The following is a 24,432-nucleotide window of genomic DNA, read 5'->3' as shown; positions in this document are numbered from 1 at the left end:
AGGGTATCTCTTCAGCGCTTGATATTCAATGTATCAGATGTAATACCATTGGGGCATTGTAAAGACCCATAAAGAGGAAAATTCAATTGCACTTCCCTCCCCCCCCACCCCTCAGTAGTGGAATTTGAGGAAGTGTTGCTGACTTTTTTCGTAATACCTAAATAATGTCATCCCTAGTTATACCAGAACAGAGGGAAGGCAAGAAGATTAGGACATTCAAATATAGCTTTTTATCCTAATCAATATGGTAAAGCCAAAAATGCTGAACACGGGCCTGTAGATAAATATGAGGAAAAGTAACATCCCTTCCATTAAAGCATAACGTAACATCTTGGGGTTACATGACAGAAAAGAGGAACTGGCAATACATCTGCATCCAGACTGTTTAAAATAAACCTAGTATTTGACATTATTTTGGGAGCTGGGTCTTTTGTTAGCATAGCAGAGTATTTAGGCACTAGTTAGATATGCAAGAAGTATATCAAACCTTAAAGTATTGTATTAAATATCCACGCAAATATATGAAAGATTTGACTGGGTTCTACTTCTGTCCCTTTATTAGGTCAAAAGGTGAATGTAAGTGTGTCATAATAAGCCAATGTCCTGCAGCTTATTACACACCAAATCAAAAATATAGAAAATAAATGATAATCCTATCTACTTACATAAAAAGGTAATTTTTAGAGGAAGTTTCCAGACTTGCACAAAATATGCAGAAAACTGCATACAATCAGTTTCCATAAGAACAGCAGTTTCATGTAAAAGGTGGGTCAACCTGCAGCCAGATCTACTTTACCAAAAGCTCTGGAAAATTGACGCTTGAACACTGAGGGGCCTGTCCTGCTGTCACTGACATGGCAAAACATCCACCACCACACGGATGAATCCCTGGAGAAAGCCTCTCTCCATCCCCCACCCGCCTTTGCAAATCACTCTGTGGCAAGATTCAGAAAAATTAGATCTATTAGGGAGTAATGGTGATTTAAAGGATTGTAGCATGTATCCAGAACTCAGTAGGAGTGGATCAGGCAAGGCTGTTTGTTTTAAAATCATAGTTCAGTGTTCTCATCTGCAGTTGTCCTCCTCCTGGCCTGACCAAAGCACAACAGCTGACTGAGGAGCTCTTCTGTGGCCACCCCACTTGACCCAGCATCCTCCTCTCCCTCACTTTAAGTCACTTGCAGTACCTCAAGCTCCTTCCCACCCAACCTTGTCTTTCTCCCGGTCTTCTGCCACCCAGCCTGCTACAGAGGACTCCGAAATGCAGATGAGAGGAACTACAATAGCACAGCAAGTGTAAACAGTTAGTAGGCCTGCCACGTCTTTATTGCTACAGGTTTGGCAAAGGGGCAGTCTCCATCCTTGGGTGGAGTTTGAGGCAAAAGGATAATAACGGTTAAGATAAAAAGTGATGAACAGCAAAAATAGGAAAAGCAGTCAACGTATTTCAGGGCTCTCAGAAAAACCTGTATCTGGAAGGTACTGAAAAAATCTTGCACTTGAATGGTAGGCTTGCCTCTGACCCTGAAGTAGTGCTGTGCAGTGTGTGATGGTCCCGTCTGACCTACTGGCATGAATACAGTCGTTTTCCTGCCCCTCGAAGGCTACTACACAGAGCTACCATGACTTGCGGTTCAGTTCACAGAAGTCTCACAACTAGGGTCATTCCTTGTGCAATGTTTGATGGAGGTGAAGGTAAAGTGGTTTCTTGGTCAACAGTTGCAATTTCTTCCTTTTAAAGTCAGTGGGTTTTTTGTACCTGTAACCACAAGAAAGTAAGTTAATCTAAGTGCTAATGGCTGCGTGGGAAGATGAAAGCATATTAGAAAGCTTGTCCTGTACAGATCTTATTACCATAATCTTTTGAATACATCTGACAACACTTCCTGGAAGCAACAACAAGTAGATTTACAGGAAGAAACTAAAACCAGGATTTTCTCAGGATTATTATTTTAACAATACAAAGATTTCAATTTTTAAATGAATGTAAGGTTTTTGTAGGGAGAATTCCCAATATAATACGCTGGATTGTAGGAGATGCAGTATCAGTTACTCAGTACTTCAGAAGTATTCCAGCTAGCACTGACTAAGCACTCTTCCTAGAGATGCCCAGAATTGCAAGGTTCACCCTCTTCCTGAAAAAAGCCCTCAAAAAACCTCACTCAGACCTTCAGCCACACAGTAAGGGTAGGATGCACATCATAACCACAGCAGCATAACTGGCTAATCTATTTCTTTGTATACTTAGGGCAGGAAAAAAACCACAACCACCCAACAATGCTTTGAAATGTTCACAAAATTCAATTGCAAATCAGTATCCCATGTCTCAGATCAGATTTCCTTTACAGAAGTTCCGTACCAAAAGATTGTGTGAGTTGTTTTGGGGTTGGTTTTTTTTTTTTTTTTTTTTTAATACGGCTGTTCTGATACTCAAGCTAAGGTCAAAATTAAACTCTCCCATACAGAATTTGTTAACTTCACACAAAATTTAGTTAACAAGCACCAGCATTCTATCTGGAAATAGTCTAGTTTTTGAGAAGGGTCTCTAGCCAGTTTATTTGCCTACAAGCATTTTATCTTCCCTTCTTTATTAAAAATAGGATATTCCTTATCAAAGTCCACCTAATGAGTCCAAGAAACCTTCCTTGATGCAACAAGCCACACATTGTAACTGAAGCCTAGTTAATTTCCTCTGTCATTGGCAGCTATAATTGCAAATCACTTACAGTTCTATAACAATCGCCCCAGGTTTAATTTCATCCATCTCCATGAAAGCAAAGCACTTGGTGCTAGTAAACCTTTTCTTAGGCTTGTAGTGTTTGAATTCAAAGAAAATAGCTGCACCTAGGGTAGAAAATGGTTTAATAGAAAAGTTAGCAATTATGGCTAATAGTTATCTGAAAACTTATCTACCATTAAGATGCTCTACATACATTGGAAGGAATTATCTCCAACACTTCTGTTATTTACTCAAAAGCTATACCATGTTCTTACAATGCTCATCAAACTCACAAGAGTTTGTACTCTTCACTCAATTACTCATATCCAGGTAACAGTTTGTCCAGTGACTAAGAAGGTGATAAGGCAGCTCAATACCTGTGTAGTAGAATAGACTGCTGCATTTTTATCTCTTTTCATTCCTCCCTTGTCTGCAAGTCATCGCAATGACTGATTTGAAAGAGACAGGATGCAAAGGTCTATTTTTATCCTCGTCTGGATCTTGAGCCCTGCAGCAGCAGCAGCTCAGGCACGGCCTGTTTATTAGATCAGGAGCAGCCTAGTGTCTACACTTTCAAAGCTCCTGGGCCCTGTTTCAGGTCTTTGATACTACCTACCTTTTGTTAGTTTTTCAATGTGTTTCTGAATCTCGATGTCCACATTAAAATGGACATACGTGTCCTCCTTCCTCAAAGCCACAGGAGTATCTTGCACAGGAGTCAGATCTATCCCATTCAAATCTGGAGGAAAGAAACAGCATGAGAATGGCAGAAGATTCTCAGACTTTAAGGTCCTGCTTTAAGATGTTTACGAATCACTCCTAATACTGCCACAAGAAGTTAATGCACACCTGGATTTTCCCCCTAAACTTAAAAAAAGGGGCAATCATGCCCCTTCACAGTCAGTGAATTTTCTTGTTGATTGCAACATGAAAGCAGGTGAAGTTCTGACAATTCTTAAGATGAAAATTTTGAATTATCCCTCTCTATTTTTAAGAGCGCATTTCTTTCTGCAGCCAGCGAAGGATTCCATTCCCTCTGCAAGCGGGACTCCAGCAGGGCTTCAGCACTTCAGCTGAACTGGCAGAACGGGATATGCACCAAAGGCTGCCCTCCACACAGGGTCTGCAGGGCACAGCTTATACAAGCGGTATATGCCCTGCTTTGCTGCCTAGACCCAACGTGCATTATTCCCCTTGGGTTTTCCACAGGCAGAGGCATGGTGGGGCCACAGGTTGGACTCCAGCTCTCAGCACCAGCCACCAGTTGTGCTGCTCAGGTACAGCCACCACAGACAATATTGTTTCTCACTAAGCCTCCACTGTTTACACGAGTACATTTGTCCTCTTACTCCTTCTCCTCTCATTAGTGATCCCTTTCCCTCAGGTGGAGCAAAGTTGACAACGACGTGGCCAAGCTTACAAGTACAGAGCACTGCACTGTGCCTGGGGTACAGGCACAAGGCTGGGGCCCTGGAGCACCACTGATGCACTTCATCCAGGGAGCGGGCTGGGACCACCAATGTTACATCAGGAACAAACCTCTCCCCAAACCTGCAGAAGAGCAGCCTGGTATAGAACCAAGGAAAAGAGCTACTAAGCATCTTCAGACTCCTAATAGGGGCAAAACGACTTCTCAGAGTTACTTTTCCTCACCAAAAATCTTGAGAAATAAAGTATAAAAAGTCACCATTAGCAGACTAGGCGATAGCCTGCCCACACGCACACACTTTTTGATCCTATTTTCTACATTGTTACTTGGCAGCCACCGTTTATAGGAGCTTGCAAATAGAGAGCCACATGTTAACAGAAAGACTTGTTGGGAAAGTAAGCCTAGTGATATAGAGTATCCCTTAGCTCCAGAAAGGAAATGAGAGCTAGCTCTGAAGGCAAGCAACAGTTTTAACAATACGTAATAAGTTAAGAAAGACAAACACTTCAGTGGCAAGGAATAACGAATGTTTGCTTTACAAGTTCTGATAAGTTCCAGGATCCTGTCAGGGCTGGTATTTTACTGTTGGCCAAGAGAAACTCAGCATTAAAGAATTAAATTTGATTAAACCCACATCCATCCAGCTAGCCCCACCACTGAGGTCACCCATCCCTCAGCTTTCTGCCACACTAGAGACAAAAAGATCCACAAGTGACTAAAAGAAATAGAGCCCAAAGAATAGTTACACAATCTAAAAATAATGCTGCAAACCTAAGACAACACCATAAACAAAAAAGTACTGCATGTTTCCAAGACTGAAACCACAAAAAGACAGTTGTATCAGCTGGGGAAGGCAAGAGTCATGCTTCAGCTTCCACCCAAACCAAGTGAACTCCTCAAAGGTCTAGAGAGAAGTGGAAGGTTTCACCGTTGAAAAAATCATCACAGGAAGCAGGATTAGATAAAGCTTTCTAGCTATATATTTTGGCAGGTAACACTTCAGAACATCACTGGGGTTCAAGTGACATTCAATACTGTGTCACCCTTACTTCTGCCAAAGAACTTGTCTGGTGGAGGAAACACCTGATCACATATCTAACAAGTATTTTGTCCCTACGTTTGGTATTCAATAGCACATCTAAAGAGGACACTTACAAGCTCACTATCACAACTGAAAATAACTAGAGGCTGTTGGCTCAGCTACACATTTTTATATGATAAACAAAAAAATCATATACCTCAAAAGACTGTAAAGATAAGGAGAAGTCAAGCAGGGCAGGTTAAGGGGCAAGCAATTCTAACTACAGGGGCTTCCTGCTAAGAAATGGGGAAGAGGCAGATGCTCCCACTAGAAAGAGTCTGAATGCCAAAAATCTCAGGCTCAAGCAAAAGACATCAACCATGTTGTCATCTGAAACAGAGAGAAATCCTCATGTTGCCTGTCCTGGACTAACAGAGACAGAGGTTCTTCCAGGTTCATGGAGGTTCTCCAAGGGGAGGCTGTCGGCCCACCAGGCTTTGGCCAAAATATTTCACTGCCAAGGCTAAAACATATTTTATTCCACTTGCAAGCTTTTCTTCCCAGCTTCATAGCCATTCCTCTAAACCTTAAGCCTTGGTAAGATGATCTTTGTTTTACTAAAAAATTAGGTTAATGACAGGGCAAGAATAGAGTCAGCGGGCTGTGGTTCACCATCTCCAGAAAGCCCAGAGACCAATACGTGTTGGGGAGTACAAGCAGTCCAGACAGATCTATACTTAAGTCAGCTGAAGAAGATGGAGTAGAGAAGTACAGTCTGCCAAGTCACTGATACTCAGCTCCCAGCATGGGGAAGGCACCCTGGGAGCGCACAGATAAGCACGTCTCCTGCAGTGATTCACCTCCCAGTATCTCTCAAATAGAGAATTTTTCACCCTTGATTAAAGCAGAAGCCTTAAGTCCACAACAGAAAATGCAAGTACCAACAAATATTTTTCCCAGCAGGTTGAAAAATCAATACAGCTTTCAGAAAATGCACTCTCTCCAAACTAGAAATAAGGAGCCAGGAACAGAAATCATTACCCTTTACACTGACTGTGATGTAAGGATCAATGCACTGCCCAGCATCTTTCAGACCAATTTTCTCTATGTTGATTGTGAGTAATGTCATCCCGGGTTCAGATGGCAATCTGGGTAATAAAGTACCTGAAAAGAATAAAGCATATTATTAACTTTTTGTGTCACCTTACAGCAAACACACAACATCATTTGACGGATTTCAAAGCCCACACACAAAAAAAAACCAACCCAACCTAGAACTGCCTCAAGTCAAATGAATTCATGGCATCAGTTTTTTATAAGAACAAAGAGGAACTTTGTTCAAAGTGTTCTTTCTTGCTCTCATGCAGAATAACTCATTGGTGGAACTCATTTATATAATTTTTAAGGATTAAATTTGGGAAGCTGGATTCAATCTGCAGTTACAGGAAGTTCAGACACTTAATCAGGAGTCCCACCCCATTGAACATGGCTTGGCTTCATGTTGAAGATTTAGACTGGGAGAATAAGGAGGAAAATGGCATTGTTGCAAATCCCACTGGACATAAGGGAACCAGAAGAGAGATTCTTCCTTATCTAAGTTCTAATGGCCTCTACTTAAAGGGGGGAAAAAGAAAAAAAAAAAAAAAAAAAAGTGTTTACACACACACACACACACACACATTCCCTTCTGCCTTAAGGAAGCAGTTCCCAGCTCTGTATCAAGAACATTTAGCATCAAAACTTCATGGTCAGCGTAAATGAATCCTCACAGTGCTGAGGAACACAATGCAGCTGGCAAGAAATCTAAACTGTTCAAACTCACTAAAAGCCATGAGATTCTGTCATCAACAATGGAATAGGTTTCTCCATGCTGATTTTAGCAAAAACTAGCAGGCTTCAAGCCTCTCTCCAGTATTAGATGAATAAACACCAAGACAGAAAATCCTTAGACTCATGAGCAAGCTTGATTTAAAGTTTTGGTTTCCTAATTAAAAAAGTTATCCCAAGTCTTGAGATCTAACAAAGTAATAGTTTCCTTTGGCAAGTCCAACATGGGTTTTCCTTGATACTTTTTTTCCTTTTGATCTGCTTGAGGAGCTGGAGAACCAAGGAGTTTTTGTGCTATTAGAGAGACTGGCTTTGCAGCAGGGGACCATGTATTCTGCTCTTAGAACTAGAGCCACAGCTTCAGCAAGATTTCATGAGCATTCCCACACTCAGTCCCTCTTTCAGAATCATGACCTCCAAGGTACTGCATCTGCAGACACTTCACAATGTATCACGGCAGAATTCTACCCACCATTCTGAAGTAATGGGACCGACTTCTGACTATAGTATGAGAAACATTAAAAAGCAAATTACGAGAGAACACCTATTTCTGCAAAGCAGCATACGTGCTTTAGTTAATCTTGCTGTCTCTTTGAACAGAAGTTCAAAGGCAGCGTTCTTATTTCAATCTAAATGAAGGTAGAAGCAAGCCCGTCTTCTCTTTGGCACAAAACTTTGCTCTGCCATCTTTCAGTTGTCTCCTAAAAGCAGCATGCCCCCCAAGAGCCAAGAAAAACTGTAACTTTCAGTTTTCCTGTCCATCACTCAAAGGGACTAAGCAATGGGATACTTGACAGAAAAATCACCTGAAAGATGCGTCAGACTGGCATTTATTATGAAAACAGTGGCTTAACAAAAATTATTCTGTTCTTGAAAAATGCTTTCCAGAATGTGTGAAATTGCAGAGGTGCAATGAACAGAAAAAGTCAAGCTCACTTCCAGCAGGTAAGAGAACAGTAAGACAGATGGTCTCCAAGAAATACAGTTTCCTTTCTGCCTCAGCAGGGTGAACAGCCAAGCCAGCAATAAACTAAAGCAGCTGACTAACCTGTCTCATGCAAGCCACAGCCACCCAAGCAGGTCTTTCACTGAAGCCTCTGTAGTCATTTCCTATAGGAGCCATTAGCTGACAGTAACCTCTCTATGGTATAACTTCACTAGGGCTGGGCACCGCACTGCCAGTCTGCCACCATGGCTTGGGCCCATTAGCCTTCAGCAGGCTCACACTGAGGCTTTTCATGAGAAAACTGCCAGCCATTTCGGACACAACCACAGGGCATCATTGCCAGAGGGGGAAGGGAGCATCTACAGATGAAATAACTGTCCTCCTACAAGTGCATTTCAGAGACATAAAGGTGAGCCAACCCAACAGCTCACTCCCACCAAGACACAGGCATTCAGTCTCTCTGTTCCCAAACCCCAATTCAGAGAAAAGTGAAAAAATGATAAATCTCCTGCTGAGTTCACAAATGGAAATGGTTCACAGAAGAATCCATTGCCAGCACAGCACTGGAATAAAGAAGTATATAACCAGGAGAAAGACAGGAAACGTTTGCTGTTAGAGGCAGCAAGCCATTGGTCAGTTCAGCTCCACACAGCACCGAAGCCTAACTACATAAGTACTCTTTGTGTAAGATTTCCCATAAAATGTGTATTCCACTAAAGAAAAATCTAGCTACACCTACCTTTGGCTACACTGCAAGTCAAAATGTCTTTATTAGCACAGTAGGACTTCTAGAGAGCTATGTAAGGTGCGTCACCAAATACAACTTTCCCTTTTTCTGGTACCGAAGGGAAATTAAGATCAACACATAGATGCTTAGTACTATGTTACCAAGGATTGTATTTCGAGGCTTGAAACTAAGAGCTGAATGAAGAACATCACAGCTACATGAATACAATCAAAGAAATAACTGTATATACTAAAAGGTTATCATACCTTCATTGGCTCCTGGGTTAGATGAATGGTGCAATGTGATAACGATGAAGCCATGCATGTAGAAGACAAGACCATGATCAGTTAGACAATACAGTTATGCACTATGGATTAAAGGCATATAGAAGGAAGGAGCGCAACACAGTTCTATCAATTCAATATGGAAAGTCCACTTTACTTACAAGGCTCACCCCAGAAGGCTACAAACTGCTTTTGTTTAAACCTCCTCACCCAGAGAAAGATCAACAGACCAACCTCCAATCAGGCAAGAAATACCACACTGATTTACATTCAATGGGGAAACAAGATCTGTGTTCAAGTAGTACAAAACCACCTTAGGGGTTTAGATTGTTGTAGCTATGGGGAAGTTTACCTTAATGCAAAAAAAATTCAGAAAAGTGAGATATGCAGTTTATTACTTAGATGACAATGGAAAATATCAGTAAGTTCAGGAGTTGCTCTAACCTCCTCGTAAAAGCATGGTCTTACTGAGGAATAATTCTGTAAGAAGGTATATGCCCCAAACCTCTCCTCTTTCCAGTTTGGCTACCCTATTTCTTTGAAAATGATTTAACTGTCCATTCAATCTGTCTATCATCAACTTAAATTCTTTCTTAAGCATATACACAGCTTCTATGTCCACTATATGCATACAGCTCTAATGGGTTGCACAGAGGTAACCGTTGGGACTATGATAATGGTCACGGCCTTATTGATTCACCACCATACCAAGAGCTACTCAAGGTCTCTCTGCTGTACTTTGGACAGACAGAATGCATCTTCATAAATGGATTTATCATGGTGAATGAAAAGGATCAAGATAGTAAATGTCAGTAATAAAATATCACAATATATTACAGCCTATTTGTGAGCTTAGCATAAACAACTGTAGACTGTGCATATCTACGTCAGTATAGCCTGCAGGGATCATGTTCAGTAGCATGCATTGGCTCAGATCTAAGGACAGAGATGTGTTTTCTCCAGGCATAAGTAATGCAATACCCCATCTCTTTCAACCATAATTCCGGTACTAGTTTCCCTACTTGTTATCTCCTTCCTGAAATAGAAAGTTTGCCAACCTGCTCTGAAACTAGAAACTTGTTTCTTCTGCAAAGAAACCACACAATGAACCAAAAGAATCTCTGTTGGAACATCCTACTCCTTTATCTGGTAAATTGTCAGAAGCTGAAGTTACAGGAAGACCTTCTCTAGAATCTGTAGGTATATCCAGTTCTACAAGTGCTTTCACATGGACAAGGACTTAAGCTATCAAAACCAAAGCTAGCCCCTTCTTTATCCTCTCAGAGCTTGGCTTTAGTCTAAGCCATTGTCTCACCAGACTATGCAACACAAAAATAACCAGCAACAACTTATCACATCTCTAGCAGGATGTGATGCTCCTTGCAGGAGAAACATTGCCACAATTCACATTTGAATGCATTTGAAACTTCACATACTACAGTTAAGAAAGTGTATGGAATGAGAATACTGAGTTTGAACAAGGAATAAAAGCTAATTATTTGAAGTAGATGGTACCACCCTCACAGGTTATCCACACAACTGTTTTGTGATAAGATATTGTTTGCTGAGAAAAAAAAATCCACTGGCCACCTTTGTGGTTCTCCAATAGAGCATTAGAGTTTACATGAGCCTGTTGCTTCTCACCCAAACTTTTCAAATCACAGGTGGAAAAGGGGCTTCTCAGAGACAGAACTTACACATACTACATAGACTGGCATGGCAAGGCTAGTGCCCCTACCTGGAACTCTAGCAGGAAAAGAGTCTGGAGACCCTGCTCCAGCTCCTCCTTCCTCATCATCCTCCTCAAACTCCAAGTGTTCCTCTTCTCCAGGTGCTAAAATCTTCCTGTAAAATGTGAGAAAGAAGAATGAGACCAAAGATCCATCATCCGGCTTTCAACTCACAAGTCAGCATCTGAATACAGAGCAGGAGCAACATGCTTTAATGTCTTTTCATACTTCTTAACTACTACCTGTACCTGTAGACTCTGAGAGATTGCAGGAGCTCAGCCCAATAAAAAACACAGAGTCTAAAAACAAGAGGCAATACTGAGGCATGTAGGGATGTACCAAGTCCTGATTTTACCAAAAGCATGGGCTTGATTTTTAGTGGTACCTAGACAAACAGAGTTTGTAAGTTCTTTTATTAACCAGTTTACCCAAAGCAGTACAGCAAGTAGGTGGCTCTTGAAATTCTAGTATTTCAGACATACATCAGGTCCAGGCTATGCTCCCTTTCAGATAAGTATCTGTACCTGAAGTGAGCCAGTTCTCTCTTACCTGAGTGGGACAGGCTGAACATCAAAGGGGAACTCCTTATTATAAGTGAGGATATTCTTTAAGACTGCAGAGATGGGAAAAAAATAAGAATCCATATCCATAAACAAGCATTAATTCTACTACTTTGCACAGCTATGTCCATTCTCACAGCATCTTCACACACACAAATAATAATATTTAAAAAACAATCAGATCATACAAAAAAAACACCCAACAACCCCTCTCTCAGATTTTAAACACCAGTACAGTCCTGATCAGAGCTGTATCACTGTAACATTCAGATAGGCTAACTGTAACTCCAGTACGTAATCACCACCACACTTACACAGACAGGGAAGATTAACATGGCAATAACCAAAAGCATCGTGAGAAAAAGCTACAGGCCCCAGGGTAATGGTAGCAATCTTTGGTGGCTATTGAAAGGAGGGTTATGCTGTTACTGGCATCAGCTCCAAATAGATTTCAGTCTCCAGAACTGACACAATTCAGCACACATGTAGGCTGCACATTCAGGCAGCCACCATAGGAGTCCATGCATGCTGGTAACACATAGCTTAGCTGAGATTTCCTATTTCTTTGTGCATGCATTTGGGGGTTTTTTTGTTTGTTCGTTTGTTTTTTCTTTTTTTCTGCCCTCAGATGTCTGGGCAGATTGACAAAATTCAGAAGAGATACAGTGCAACATCTGAGCATCAGGCCCCAGAGACACTGACTATACTCTCCAGCATTTGGTGGAGAATGGCTTTGCCATTTGTATTGGAAATTTATTCAAGTTTTAGTAATCACAACTTTAGCTGTTATTTCCAAAAGCATTTATGAGTAAAAGCAAAACTTCCAAAAGCATGTGAAAGAAATAAGCATTTCATGATGGCTAAAGGGCCTAAAAATTTACAAGAGAACACCTGCAGGGAGAGGCACTCTCCTACCAGACAACGAGTATCCCAGACCGGGCAGGGCGAGAGGAGGTATTAAAACTGAGTCCTCTCACTGAGCCTCACTTTGCAATAAGCCCTCTCAGAGCACAGGAGATATCCCCTTAGGACTACTGAATGAGAACAAAACCATTTTAAAACAATGCTGAGATTACACAAATACCCAGAGGTACTTAAATACTAGTTATGTTTAAGTAACCACTGCCAGGCCCCTCTGCCTCTGCACACTACAATTCAGCCAGTGTAGGAGAGCTTCCCTGTCTGTCTTCACATTCACATCACTAAGCATGGGCTCCATCATTAACTTACCAGACACAATCTGAACGGTACAATGAATAAAGAATCCCTCAGAGAAACTATAAAGAACGCAAAAGATCTTTGCAGTCTTTGCTCAGTCTGATTTTTTTTCTGATTTCTGTACTACCACCTGAGAGGTTTAGGTACTACCTGATTCCAGCTGGACACAATACATAAATACATAGAAAGCTCTAAGCTGCCTTCAGTCAGAGATGACAGACAAAACTGATGGCAAGTCTCTCTCTCTCTCTCCAAAGAATTATGCTCTGAGGGATCAGTAATGCAGATCTCAACACAGTGGTGAAGAATCACAGCCACTTCCCAACAGAAAAGCAGCTGATTAATAACAGACAGTCACCTTCCAGCGCAGCTGAGGTTCAGGAAATGAAGGGGATTTTTATCACTCTCAGAATTCCCCAGCTCTTGGAGAGCTACATCATACTGGAGATAGAAAGTGAAACCGCCCCAGGCGGAAAAAATCTCGGTAAAGCGAAATCTCTTACAGATCATAGGCACGTTGTACAGATGCAATAGAAAAGACAGTAGTTCTCCCATCTTCCAAAGGTTGGTAAGCACTAGATTCCTCTCTCTTCCCAGCAGCCAGTTTCTCTCACTACGTGAATGAACGTCCCCTGAAAAAACCTTCTAGTAATACATTTCCGTCATCACTAGAGGGCACAAAATACTCCACTGATACGGGTACAGGAAAAAGGCAAACAGTTTTACAGCGCCTAAAGTCTTGATGCTGCCCGGAGGCAGAGCCGAGCATACACCCCCCCTGCCACAGAGCCGCGGCCACGCACACGGGCCTTGGTACCAGACCTGCCCACGGGAGTACGCGGCTTTCGGACATCCTGGCAGTGATGCTGAGCGTTTAGCTCAGAAACACTGCTGGAAACACCATCTCCTGCCTTTTGCCACAGAAAGCTGCGGATCAGGTTTTTAAAAGGCCTTCAAGTCTGTCTCATCACCAACAGCAAAAAGTTTTGCAAAGTTGTAATGTGGCAATCTACGAAACTGCTCCTTTAAACATCATCAGGATAAGAAGTGGATCTACAGCACTCAGCCTGGTGAAATACTTATTCAAAGCCACTACGAAAAAGCAAAGCAATAAAACAGCAATGCAACAATCATCCTTTGAGGAAAAGGAAGATCCTCTTTACATCTATCACAAGTGTGAGTTTCAGATGATTTAAATAAAAACAACCAGATCACAGGAAAAAAAAAAAAAAAACCAACAAAAAGCCCAAACATTAGGTTACAAGAAACAGAAATCTCCATTGCAATACTGCCTAAGGCACCCAAGCTTTCAAAGGCTGGTTTGGGCTTTTTTGGGTTTTGTTTTGTTTTTAAAAACACACATCTCCTCTGGGAGAAAGAGCACTTCCACTCTGTAATGCTGTAAATCATAAAGCATGATTCACAGAAAGTTCTCCATGTGTGTAACTAATGGGCAGATCCCAGCATCGTGGTCTCCATTTATGTTACTTTTCCAACAGAAATCTTAAAAATACTGTTCTGCAGGCTCTCATGCAGAAGCTGCCTTTTCTTTTGTGACGTTAGACAATATCACATTGATTTTATCAGCAGTTGGCTCTCTCTTGAAAGATTTCAAAACAAATTATCAACATGAGCTGTAAGACCAGTACACACTAACTTGGTAAAGACCACTGTCCATTTAGATTGTTAGTGATAGCCTATGATACCTGTACTGATTTACTTTTTTTAAATAGACAAGACAAAATAATTCAGATACCAGGCTCCCCAGTACAACCCAGTATCTACTTCTCTTATGATACATAGACACTAAGTTTGAAACTAGGCGCTTAGCAGCTAGCATTATCTATCACACACGAACACAGGCACACGCAATGTCCCAGCCTATCCATTTGTAATGTGTATTATAACACTGGTATAAGCTTTCACAAGAAAAGGATTTGTGAGAGCCAGTGTGTTAGCAATGATTTCACACAGTGTAGTCTCAAAAGAACTATTTGTATGTATGGACCCTCCTGTAGCATTACTCTAGCACAAAAGATTCAGTGACAAATCCTATGAACAAACAAAACTAGCCAACTGCTTCACTTTCCAAGCAGCGTGAAATGCAAGCTTAAGTAGGAAGTTAGAACTTGACAACACAAAACTAAAAATAAAAGTGGGGTGGGGGCACTGGGGCTGGTTGTTATAACAACACCAAAACCAAATTTCTCAGCCATTTTGACAGCTTCAGGCATAAAAGTAATTAAAACAAGCCAAATTGTGTGAATAGCTGTTTTCGTTCCACCCTAACAGAATGGCTTGACCTAACAAAGGAATCGCTTATTTGCATTGCCAGCCCAGATTTTTTTTAGCTTTTTCTGGTGGAATGCAAGAGAAAATTGACAACACACAAATTAAAACACTTCACAGTGTATTTTATGAAATGGCTGGTGTTGGCCTGATTAAGATTTACTCTATTCAAGATATACTTAAAAACCACAAAACAAAGGCACAATTCAGAAAGGGGCCAGAACAATCCAAGTCAGACAGCAGCATTAAGAACATCAATGTTCAATTGTTGTTGTAGAAGCACTCGTCCTCCTCCAAGGAAAATAACTCGGTGTCTTTGAAAACTGATGGCCACGCACTCTTCCTCAGTTTTAATATAGTTGCTTGTTGTATGAGGCATGGGCTGAATGCACTTTGCACTGTTAAAAAGGTTTTTTGACAGCTAAAAATCAATTCTCTGATGGAGGGCAAGACAAGCAACAGGACTGTTGCACCGTAATTGAAATTCTGGCTTTTAAGAAAAGGAAGCATTTCAAGGGAAGCTCTATGTCTGTTGGCAGAATGTAAAATCTGACTAAACCCTTCAATAGTCACTTTTTTTTGATTTGTAGAACAGTTTGATCAATTAAAACCTGATTCCTCTCCCTCTTCCACCATTCAGTCACTCACAGGGCATTTGCACAACGAAGCCTAAAATCCACAGTCATTAAATGATTACATTTTAAATACTTTGTAAATGGAGAGCAGAGGTATCTATACAAAATAATCTCAAATCAGAGGATGCAGAGGCCAGACATGCAATATGTAGACTGAGAAAGACCTAATACTTCCAACATATAGTTAAACCCTTTCCTGAGTTAGAGTCTTCACAGACCTAGCAGTCTTGTAACCTACCTTCACTTTCCATTTTCAGGGAACAGTTTAAAAGCATTTGGACTCTATGTTTTGGTAGAGACATTAGAAAGCTCAGTTCAATGCCCTGCTTCTTGACAAGTTTCCCTGTAGGATCCTATGTTGGTTACTTAGAGAACGGGAGTGCAGAGAAATTCAGCTTATTCACGAAGTGTAAACACTTGCCTACCCATCATGTTTATCCCAACATCTCCCTTAATGATACAACTGTGACAGGAACAAAATAAAACCAGCTTTTGCTAGCATGAAGGAAGCTATTCCACATCTCCTGTTCCCCAAGAATTGTAGAAACGTTAGCATTCAGGATAATATTGCTTAGATGTGGAAGCTCTGATTATAAGGATGCTTTGAGAACAAAGCAGCCAGTGTTACGGGAAGGAAAATGTAGCAGATAAATAGATACTTCCTACATGAAAAAGTTATTTCTGGACTGACATACCAAGAACTGACCCAGGAGCAGTTGGGAAAAAACAACATCACACACAACCCTTCAAAGACTGACTCACATCCTCACTTTGACTCTTAACTTTGTTAGTCTGGTAGGTGACAGGTGATTGGCTACCATGAGCACAAGTTAAATATTTTCAAAAGAAAAAATAAATTTCATGCTGCAAGGAGGAAGACCACAAAGTGTTGAAATTCAGTTCAAATAAGAAATGTGCGGGTAAATTTTCCAGCTGATTATATACTGTACTACTGATAGCTTAAATTACTATTTTGTGCAAAAATTAGCAGCACCCAGAAAATTACTTATTTGAGAATAAAGATGAATACATTATCTGAAACATTAGGCCTACTATACTTTGAAATTACCCACATTACACTCCTTAATACACATCAGGTTTTGTCTACGTGGTAACAGATATTTGGAAGAACCACCTAAAACCAGCATTACTTACTGTCAAACCACATTGTGGTCAGTCAGTATTCATGCTACTGTCTTATTTTCCACTGTAATGATAAATGTCACTCAAAATACAAAGATACTACTTACTTGGTTCCAACTTCTTCAAGTCCTCAAGCTTAAATTCATCCTGTGATTGGGTGGACTAGGACATTACAAAGAAAGAGTTAGATGTTAGTATGCACCTCCCCCTCAGACAGAGCTACCATATCTTAGAATAAGCATGCAAGGTGCTTCCTTTGTTCAAGCATACCAGGTTACTTCAAAGCTAAGTCCTAAACATCCCAAACAAAATCTCTCAAACAGAGGCTAGGTTCACAGGTGAGGCAGAAAGTAGATTACTTCTCATTTATTGAGAACAAACTTACCCCATGTTCCAAGCTCTAATGCAAAATAAATACTTTCAAAGCAACTAGTTGCTCTTTCATACTTACTACACACAGGAACATTAAGACAGAGGGACTTGTTTTAATTCTTCTCCAATCAAGTTGTTCTGAAGCAAGATCAGCTGTAAGACTGTACTGCAAAGTGATACTCCAACAGGAGCATTCACAGTTCAAGACACACGTCCAACATTGTAACACTGGCAGAAATTACAGTATACAGGATGAGCTTGACAAAACACTCAGCTAAGAGCCCACTGCACATGGAAGAGGGATTCCCACCTCTGCTTTCTCCAACTCTGAAGATGCAGTTGCCTCATCTGTCTGTAGCACATGTCTGCTTCTCAGTAAGCCTATTATATTTACTAACTCAACAGTAAAGTTTTTTATTTTTTATTCTGGGGTAGTTCACCAACAGTTTGGTAAGCTGAACTAGCCTATTCCAAGAAGACAAGTGGCAGAGCTGGCATAAGGGAAGTAGTGCAAATAAGAGGATTGACACTGAACGTCCTCTTTTAGGCAGAGGATCAGGTCTTGCCTATTGTGTCATTGCACCCTTGGCATCTCTTAAGATTACTCATTGTTTTCAACATTTCTTTAAGTCCTGGTGGGTTTTGGTTTTTTTCTTGATTTTTGCCCAAGTGTCAACAGGGACCTCCCGCAAGACTACAGAAGGACAGTAAAGCAGCTATACCCATACTGTTAGAAGAAAGGGAAAAGATTACCACACTTAGTAACTGCTTTACTGTCTTCTAAGAAACCATAACAAAACTGCAGCAAGTAAAATGCTCCCCAAAGTGAAGTGGATGAGAAGTTCTACTACCCTCACATGAGATTATAAAATCCTTGAGTTACTGCTGAGGAACTAACAGCAAGGAAGGCTGTTCTTGCAAGACATCATCTCTTCAGTTTGGCAGGTTATGACATTGCTGCATCTTCTGCTATTGCTCTGAGACATGACCTGACCCATGAAGCTGTCCCACACCTGCCCTTGTAATAATGTCAGAGTGACTCGGAACAAGTGCAATGCTGTTCCAACAGCCCAGGTTAGATCAAAATAGACAGACAGGTAGGGCTAGCCAAGTAATTCTTCAAACGCTGCACAGACTCAAGACTGGTCAGCCCCCACCTCATTAGTCCAGCTCCAGCATGCTGCCTAAATTGCCACTGTATCCCAGCCTCTCAGACAACTGAAGGCAGCACAATGGAGATGCTGCACCTTGTACAGCAACATGAAGTACTCAGGAGCGCTGCTGTAAGTAACTTGATGCAAAATTTGCCTGTCACCACTCTTTGTTGGTAAACAGGTAATCCAGTAACTGAAACTTTGCTTCAGTTGATTCATCCCTCCCCCATCCACACTCTTTTGGACATTTCTCTCACTTCACTTTTGTTTTGGGGATAAGATTGTGCTGAGAGTAAAAGAAATTCACTTCTATGACATCAACTTCCAGTCCAGAAAAAAGCCCAAAGAGTAGCTTCTAAATCATTATTTTCACACATTTGCTTACAGCACTGCCAGTTTTCATGAGTTCTACAAAATAATTTTTATTCTACACACACATTCTTCCTCGTGCTCTATTATGATTTGTGGAGCGGCTGAATTAGTGCAAGGGTCACTCCAGGGATCTTTTTACCCTTGCACACAGGTTATGAAGACAAACTCATCAGTTCTGAAGGAGGAAAATGAAGCAAAGAACCAAAGACACAAAATGTGCAAGTAAATTCCTGTACAAACCCTAATACATGCTCATATAATCACTTAAAGGTTTTTAAGGCAGCCACCTGGGGCATCATGTTGACAGCCTGGAAAGTCCAAGCGTTCAAGGTTTGTTCACTCTGTTTTCAGAAATTTTGGCTATGGCTGAAGACACTAAACTAGCTTTAAAAAGCTCTACAGTTACCTATCACTAAAGTATGAAGTCACATGGGAAAAAGAGCTATACCTGTAAAGCTGCACTTCTCAGTTCCAAGCATGTTGCAATTTTAGCTATGGTTTTCTGAAAGGAAAAAAAAAAAAATTACTTAATTTAGTACTGAAACTGTATTCTTCCATATTCACATTTTTTAAAAATATAAATACAAACAATTGTTTCTTCTTGCAAAGACTTCGGATCTATTATTCAGTACCAGATCATTCAGAATCAAAAGCTTTTTTATACAGAAGCAAGATTTTCTGAACGCACAATAGATGAAACAGACATCTGCCACTTAACTCCCCTCCCACAGCTCATCAACACAGATGGGGGTCATTCACTCAGCAGAAAGTGTAATAATGCCTGCCACATCATAAATTGTTTATAAACTCAACTGCTCTGAAGTGATAGGGGAGAGGAAAAAAAAAACAAAACCCAAACACCAAACCAACCAGTGTATTGCCTTCTGAGAACTTATGTGGTTTGTTCTAAGTTGCCCTTTTAGGAGTCATGCCTACAGTTCCTCTGGTGGGTTTACAATCTCAGCAGACCAAGTCAACCTTCCTCAGAAGTTACAGAAGCCCAGTATCTCAGCACTGAAAAAAAACACAGTCCGCTTTTGTGGGTTTTGGTGGGAGAGGAAGTATAAAGGCGGATTATTTTTCTAACTTATTATTTTTGTAATTTTAAGACATTTAAACTCTGAGTGAAGCATGAAATATAGTCTTTGATTCAAACTTGTCAGCTATCTAGGATATCCCTGAGCAGAACTATGAAGTAATTTCTCATTTTCATTTAAAAATGTAGAAAAGAGGGAAGGGCTTCAAAATAGCCCATTGCTAGCAGTCTTAATTTGAAGACAGGGCTACTTAAGCTTTTATGTCTCACAAAGTAAGAAGCTCCAGCAACAGTCACATTTGTTTCTATTACTACCAGCTGAAAGGAGTTAAGAATTCCATAACTGATGTCAAGTGGATACAACTGGACAGTATATTTTACATTGCCTAACCATCACAAGTTTGTTCATTAACTAAAAGGTTTTAGTGAAGAAAAACTAAGACTACTGCAGAGATAAGCACCAAATAGAATTCAAAATGCTCTGTGGAGCACTCATAGGGCAAGAAAAACAGCAACAGTGAAGCTACAAAGAAAATCAGTTTACTTTCAAAGTAAGTTTTCCCCCCAGAAGGAAGATAAAAGTTGAAATATGCACCTGTAACCCATTCTCTCCGTTTAAATCAGGCAGTATAAAACCAGCTCCCCTCCAAGCTGGATGCAAGGGGAGGAAAATACTTCCTAGAGCACAACTCCAGCATCAATGAACTTCAAGAGTATGGGCATCTGGCAAGTTACACAGTATCAGTCAAAGGCCAAAACGACCCTTTAAAGGAGGGTTACATTTTAGGCTCCAAGAGGTTTGTAGCAGCAGACAAAAACTAGACATGCTTTCACAGCTACCTCCCCCTAGTCATCTGCCCTGACTCTCCTGCTAAGGGATGTTACTACTCCTTCTCAATCAGTTCCTGGGCCAAGTCTAGCTGGGCTAAAAGCGAAGTGGCTTCAGTTTCAGTTCACCTTATGCCAGGCTGAAAGTTGAAAGAGTTCAGGAGCTGAATCATAAGCAGATTAGACATCAATACCTCAAGGGCATAGCTAACAGCTGGAGTGTGTAAAAGCCTCAGATACCTGATTTTCATCTGCTACCATGGGCTTATCAAAGCTTTCAAAGCCATTTCTCCCCAACTGGTGTCTCCTCTTGTCTTAAACACTCTTTTACAACATGGCATTAGCCCAGACTTTACATCCTTGTAGTTTATATTACTGTCCATTGTATGGAGGTCTTAGAAAAATTCTTTTCAGCACCTTCTAGGAAAGTAGCAAGTGATGCATATTAGCACAGGACACACATTGTTTTCTCCTCTGCCCAGGATGCAGCATATGTAGTGGTGTGCTGTTTGGGAATTTTAATATAGAGCAACATCACTGCATGCTTGCATGCAACATGGCAGAGTAAAAACATTACAGCTCTATTTCTGTGGAGGTTTGTTTTGTAGTCTAGGTTCAGTCAACAAACTTCTACCTCCCTGAAATAAATTTTGCTACATTAACAGAGATCCACAGCTGGATGTCCAGCATAGCTTGGAAAAACACAGTTTTTTTAAAAAGAAAGGAGTACATACAGTCCTGGATTAAGTTTGACACTTTCAGACCTGCACTCCACACATGGGTGTTGTGGATTTACATATACCTTCAGGCTGGATGGGAGGACACCAGGTAGTACTACAGAAACAGATTCTCAGTCCCTCGGGTGAGAATTCACTACATCCATCTCATCGGCTGCAGTGCAACAAAAGGAATTCCTTTTTATATTTGAGAACATCTGGAAAGATACATTTGCAAAGGTAGAATCTTAAAGAGGAAGGTGTGAAGTAATGGGTAAAAGAAAGGAATCCAGAGGTTCCCTAGGGAAGGGAGGGGAAATCTCTGAGGTTTGACTACAGCTCTAACATTTGCAAAAACCCAGCTGTTCAACAGTTTGGGTGTTGACTGCTGAGCAAAGAGCATGCCTATGCTGTGTTACATCAAAACCCCTCCAAATGCACCACAGAAAGAGGGCTACGAGTTCACAGGGTGCCAGCACACAGTCTCCATGCCCCACCACAGAATCAGAACACGTAAACAGATTTTCACATGGCTCTTATCCTCCCAGTCTCACATGTAGAGCATTAAGTCCACACTGTAAAGGATGTCTCAAGAAGCACTGCTCAATGCCCATCCCCTTTGTCAGTTCACCAATAAGCTCAGCAACACCCCTGTTCCCTATCCTGCAGATTCGTAACTGTATATTCTTAAAACTGCCTGAACTAGGTACCTCCTAACAGGACAAACAACAATACAAAATGTGTGTCCTCTGGCTCCTGGAGGCTGAAGGGCAATAATGGCTCTAGAAACAGATTAATTGAAGAGAGTTTGGGAGTCTTAAAATAGTAAAGAATAGGTTTTATATGGAATCTATTGAAATATGGCAAGCTCCCAGCAGGCATTATTCATAACTATTTTTTTAAGGGACCACACCCAACCCAAAAGTTAAAAATGCAGCTAAACACCGCTATCATTTTCAGCTGCAACTATCCCATGCAAAGGCTCCTTTTTGCAGCAGAGAAAACATTCTGCATCTCATTAGAAAGACTGAAGCCATAATTAACTTCACTAGTTTGAAATAGTTAAGATTCAGTTTTATGTAAACTCGTGATTAGAAAGGAAAAAAGTCAGTTGATCTTGTAGTCAAGGTTTCTTCAGTGCAGTTGTGTGAGTAATGACTGTGCTAACTGTAATGCAGTTAAAGATGTTTGCATAAATACAGAGCCAGAGCAGAGTTTGGCTTTAAAGAGAGGTCTAGGCTGTTAGGAGACCAGTAGTTTAATGAATCATGCTAAGACTGTTCAACAGTGCTCTTATTTCAGCAAGTTCCAATTGCATAAAAAAGCATGATTTTCTAATACTGAAGAAAACTCAGCCTAGCACAAAAACAGTTACATGAGAAGCAACAACTGCGGTTACAAGAGGGCTTTAAAGGTCAAATTTATTGCACAGAGAACTGGGTGAGAGTAACTATAGCTGGAGGCAAGCTGACAACCATTACCAAACCTAACTGGAACAATTCATGTAGCAAAACACAGTGGTTGTTCATGAATGAAGATGGGATTTTTTTTAGAGAATGAACGTAAAATAAAGAACAGCAGGATGCAGATGTTAAGACCAAGGTAAATCCACCAGTAACTGCATCTGTTAGTAATCCATACATGCAGCTTCTAGGTGATAAAATTGTTGCACAGCCTCCTTAAAGCTGTTGCAGGGTGACTAGATTTAAACACAATGATTTGTTGTTTACAGTATTTATCTGCAGAGAAATTCTTCAACAAAATTCACAATTACTAATGAAGATTCCAGCACTGTCAATTATCCAAGTCAAGACAGAGCCTTCCCTAAGAACTAAAACTCCAGAATTATGTCCAGCAGTAGATATAAGATGACAACCACCCAGAAGTCGAAAATGCAGGAATGAAAAGCAAATTCTGGAGACTAGTCTGCTCTATCAAAGGCAGTAGCATACAGTGTTTCAAAACAGACTCTTCAGATCAAAAGCAAAAAGGCAAGATACAAATATTTAAAAGTCTGAATTCTTACCATAAACAATACATTTATCATAAGATAAAATGATAATTGGCTCACAGTATGCCTAGGAAAGAAATTGGTGGTATCTGTCAAGTGTTGTTAGATTAACAGATTGTATGATTACATTAGCAAGTAACACACCATCAATTATGGTGTGGCCATATCTGCACTGTAACACCACCTGTGATGAATGAAATAAACCCAAACATGGTAAGAGTTTATACAGACAGATGGGGCTGAGGATCTGAACCTAGCCTTGTCCTTTCCCTGTAGCTGTAAAGCTAGTAGTTTTCCCTTGGTACAAAGGAATCACTGCTGAAATCCATCTTCCCCACAAAGTATGTCAAGTAAGAAACAACGACAGCCTCACAGTAATTCCCAGCAGTACGTATGGTCCTTTGGAAAACAGCTAACTGTAAATCTATACAAAGACTAGAATGAGGATAGATCAAGCAACTGGAAATCATAATTTGCTTCACAGCCTTGTCTTCTCCAATCTATGCAATTCTATGTGCAGCCTTGGCCAGTAATATCAGATAAGCAAACCCTGAAGTTTACACACTTTTCTACATTCAGAAAAATAAAGAAGTGGCTCTTATATGACATACAGAACCTCAGAAAAACAAGATATTAGGGAAAGAGACTTTCCAGAACCAGGAAGAAATAGCATGCTGGTGGATGCATTGGCAGGAACTTACTTGAGCAAAAGTAGCTGTTTTGGTATACAGATTTTTTGAAGGGTGGCAAGAGAGAAGATACACTTCTATTTAACCAAACTGCTTGAAAACCCAGAAGCACACTAAACTCTACTCCTACACACCAAGTGAATGATACTAGCGATGACAGTAATTGGTCAGGAACACTAGATTATACTGGCTGAGCTCCTGCAGAAATAGGGAAGACCAGAACAGCAAGGAGGTTAACATCAGACTAAAAGATTTTGCTGTATGGATTTTTAAGTGTTTCTTTCAAAGCAATAGCAAGACTCTTTATTTTTGTGTCTAGCATTTGTCATGGTAGAGGAAGGAAAAAGAATGTTCTCTCAACAAAACATTGGGGAATTTGGCTGTGTATGTGGCTAATGAAATAGGCACCACCATCTGATAACCAGGCTTAAAGTTTCAGTGCATCAGCCCTTACTGATCTGAAAAAAAAAAAAAGCAAAAAAAAAAAAGCAAGTGATATAAATGTCAACCTCTTTTGTAAGTTATATCAGCTTTAGAAACAGGTATCACTCTGCAAGGATTCAAAAACAGCCACTCCTTATTGTTTTCTTTTCAGAAGACTGTCTCCTTAAGACATGATCACAGTCGCGCATCTAACATCTGAGGTCAGTTATCTCTGCTTCCTGAGCCCCCCAGGCCTTCCCTCATGGCTGACCTCACTCACTTCCACAGTCTGGTCCAAGGTCC

General features: G+C 40.6%; 1 protein-coding gene across 2 annotated transcripts in view; it reads right to left on the bottom strand.

The window, feature by feature from the left end:
- Positions 1-1,297: 1,297 nt before the first annotated feature.
- AIDA (axin interactor, dorsalization associated) overlaps positions 1,298-24,432 on the bottom strand; it is a 28,367-nt gene continuing 5,232 nt past the window's right edge. The window contains exons 3-11 of one of the 2 annotated variants that reach the window (XM_069800078.1): positions 18,875-18,928; positions 16,636-16,690; positions 11,233-11,296; positions 10,692-10,798; positions 8,936-8,947; positions 6,211-6,333; positions 3,336-3,458; positions 2,727-2,844; positions 1,298-1,759 (exon numbers count right to left, since the gene is read on the bottom strand). In XM_069800078.1, coding sequence (XP_069656179.1) covers positions 1,663-1,759; positions 2,727-2,844; positions 3,336-3,458; positions 6,211-6,333; positions 8,936-8,947; positions 10,692-10,798; positions 11,233-11,296; positions 16,636-16,690; positions 18,875-18,928 — 753 coding nt within the window. In that variant the 3' untranslated portion in view covers positions 1,298-1,662. The remainder of the gene's footprint in view (positions 1,760-2,726; positions 2,845-3,335; positions 3,459-6,210; positions 6,334-8,935; positions 8,948-10,691; positions 10,799-11,232; positions 11,297-16,635; positions 16,691-18,874; positions 18,929-24,432) is intronic. The other variant, XM_069800079.1, reaches the window with a different exon arrangement.

Source organism: Haliaeetus albicilla, chromosome 13, assembly GCF_947461875.1.
Source record: "Haliaeetus albicilla chromosome 13, bHalAlb1.1, whole genome shotgun sequence".
Lineage (NCBI taxonomy): Eukaryota > Metazoa > Chordata > Aves > Accipitriformes > Accipitridae > Haliaeetus > Haliaeetus albicilla.
This window is presented reverse-complemented; position numbering and strand designations above follow the sequence as displayed.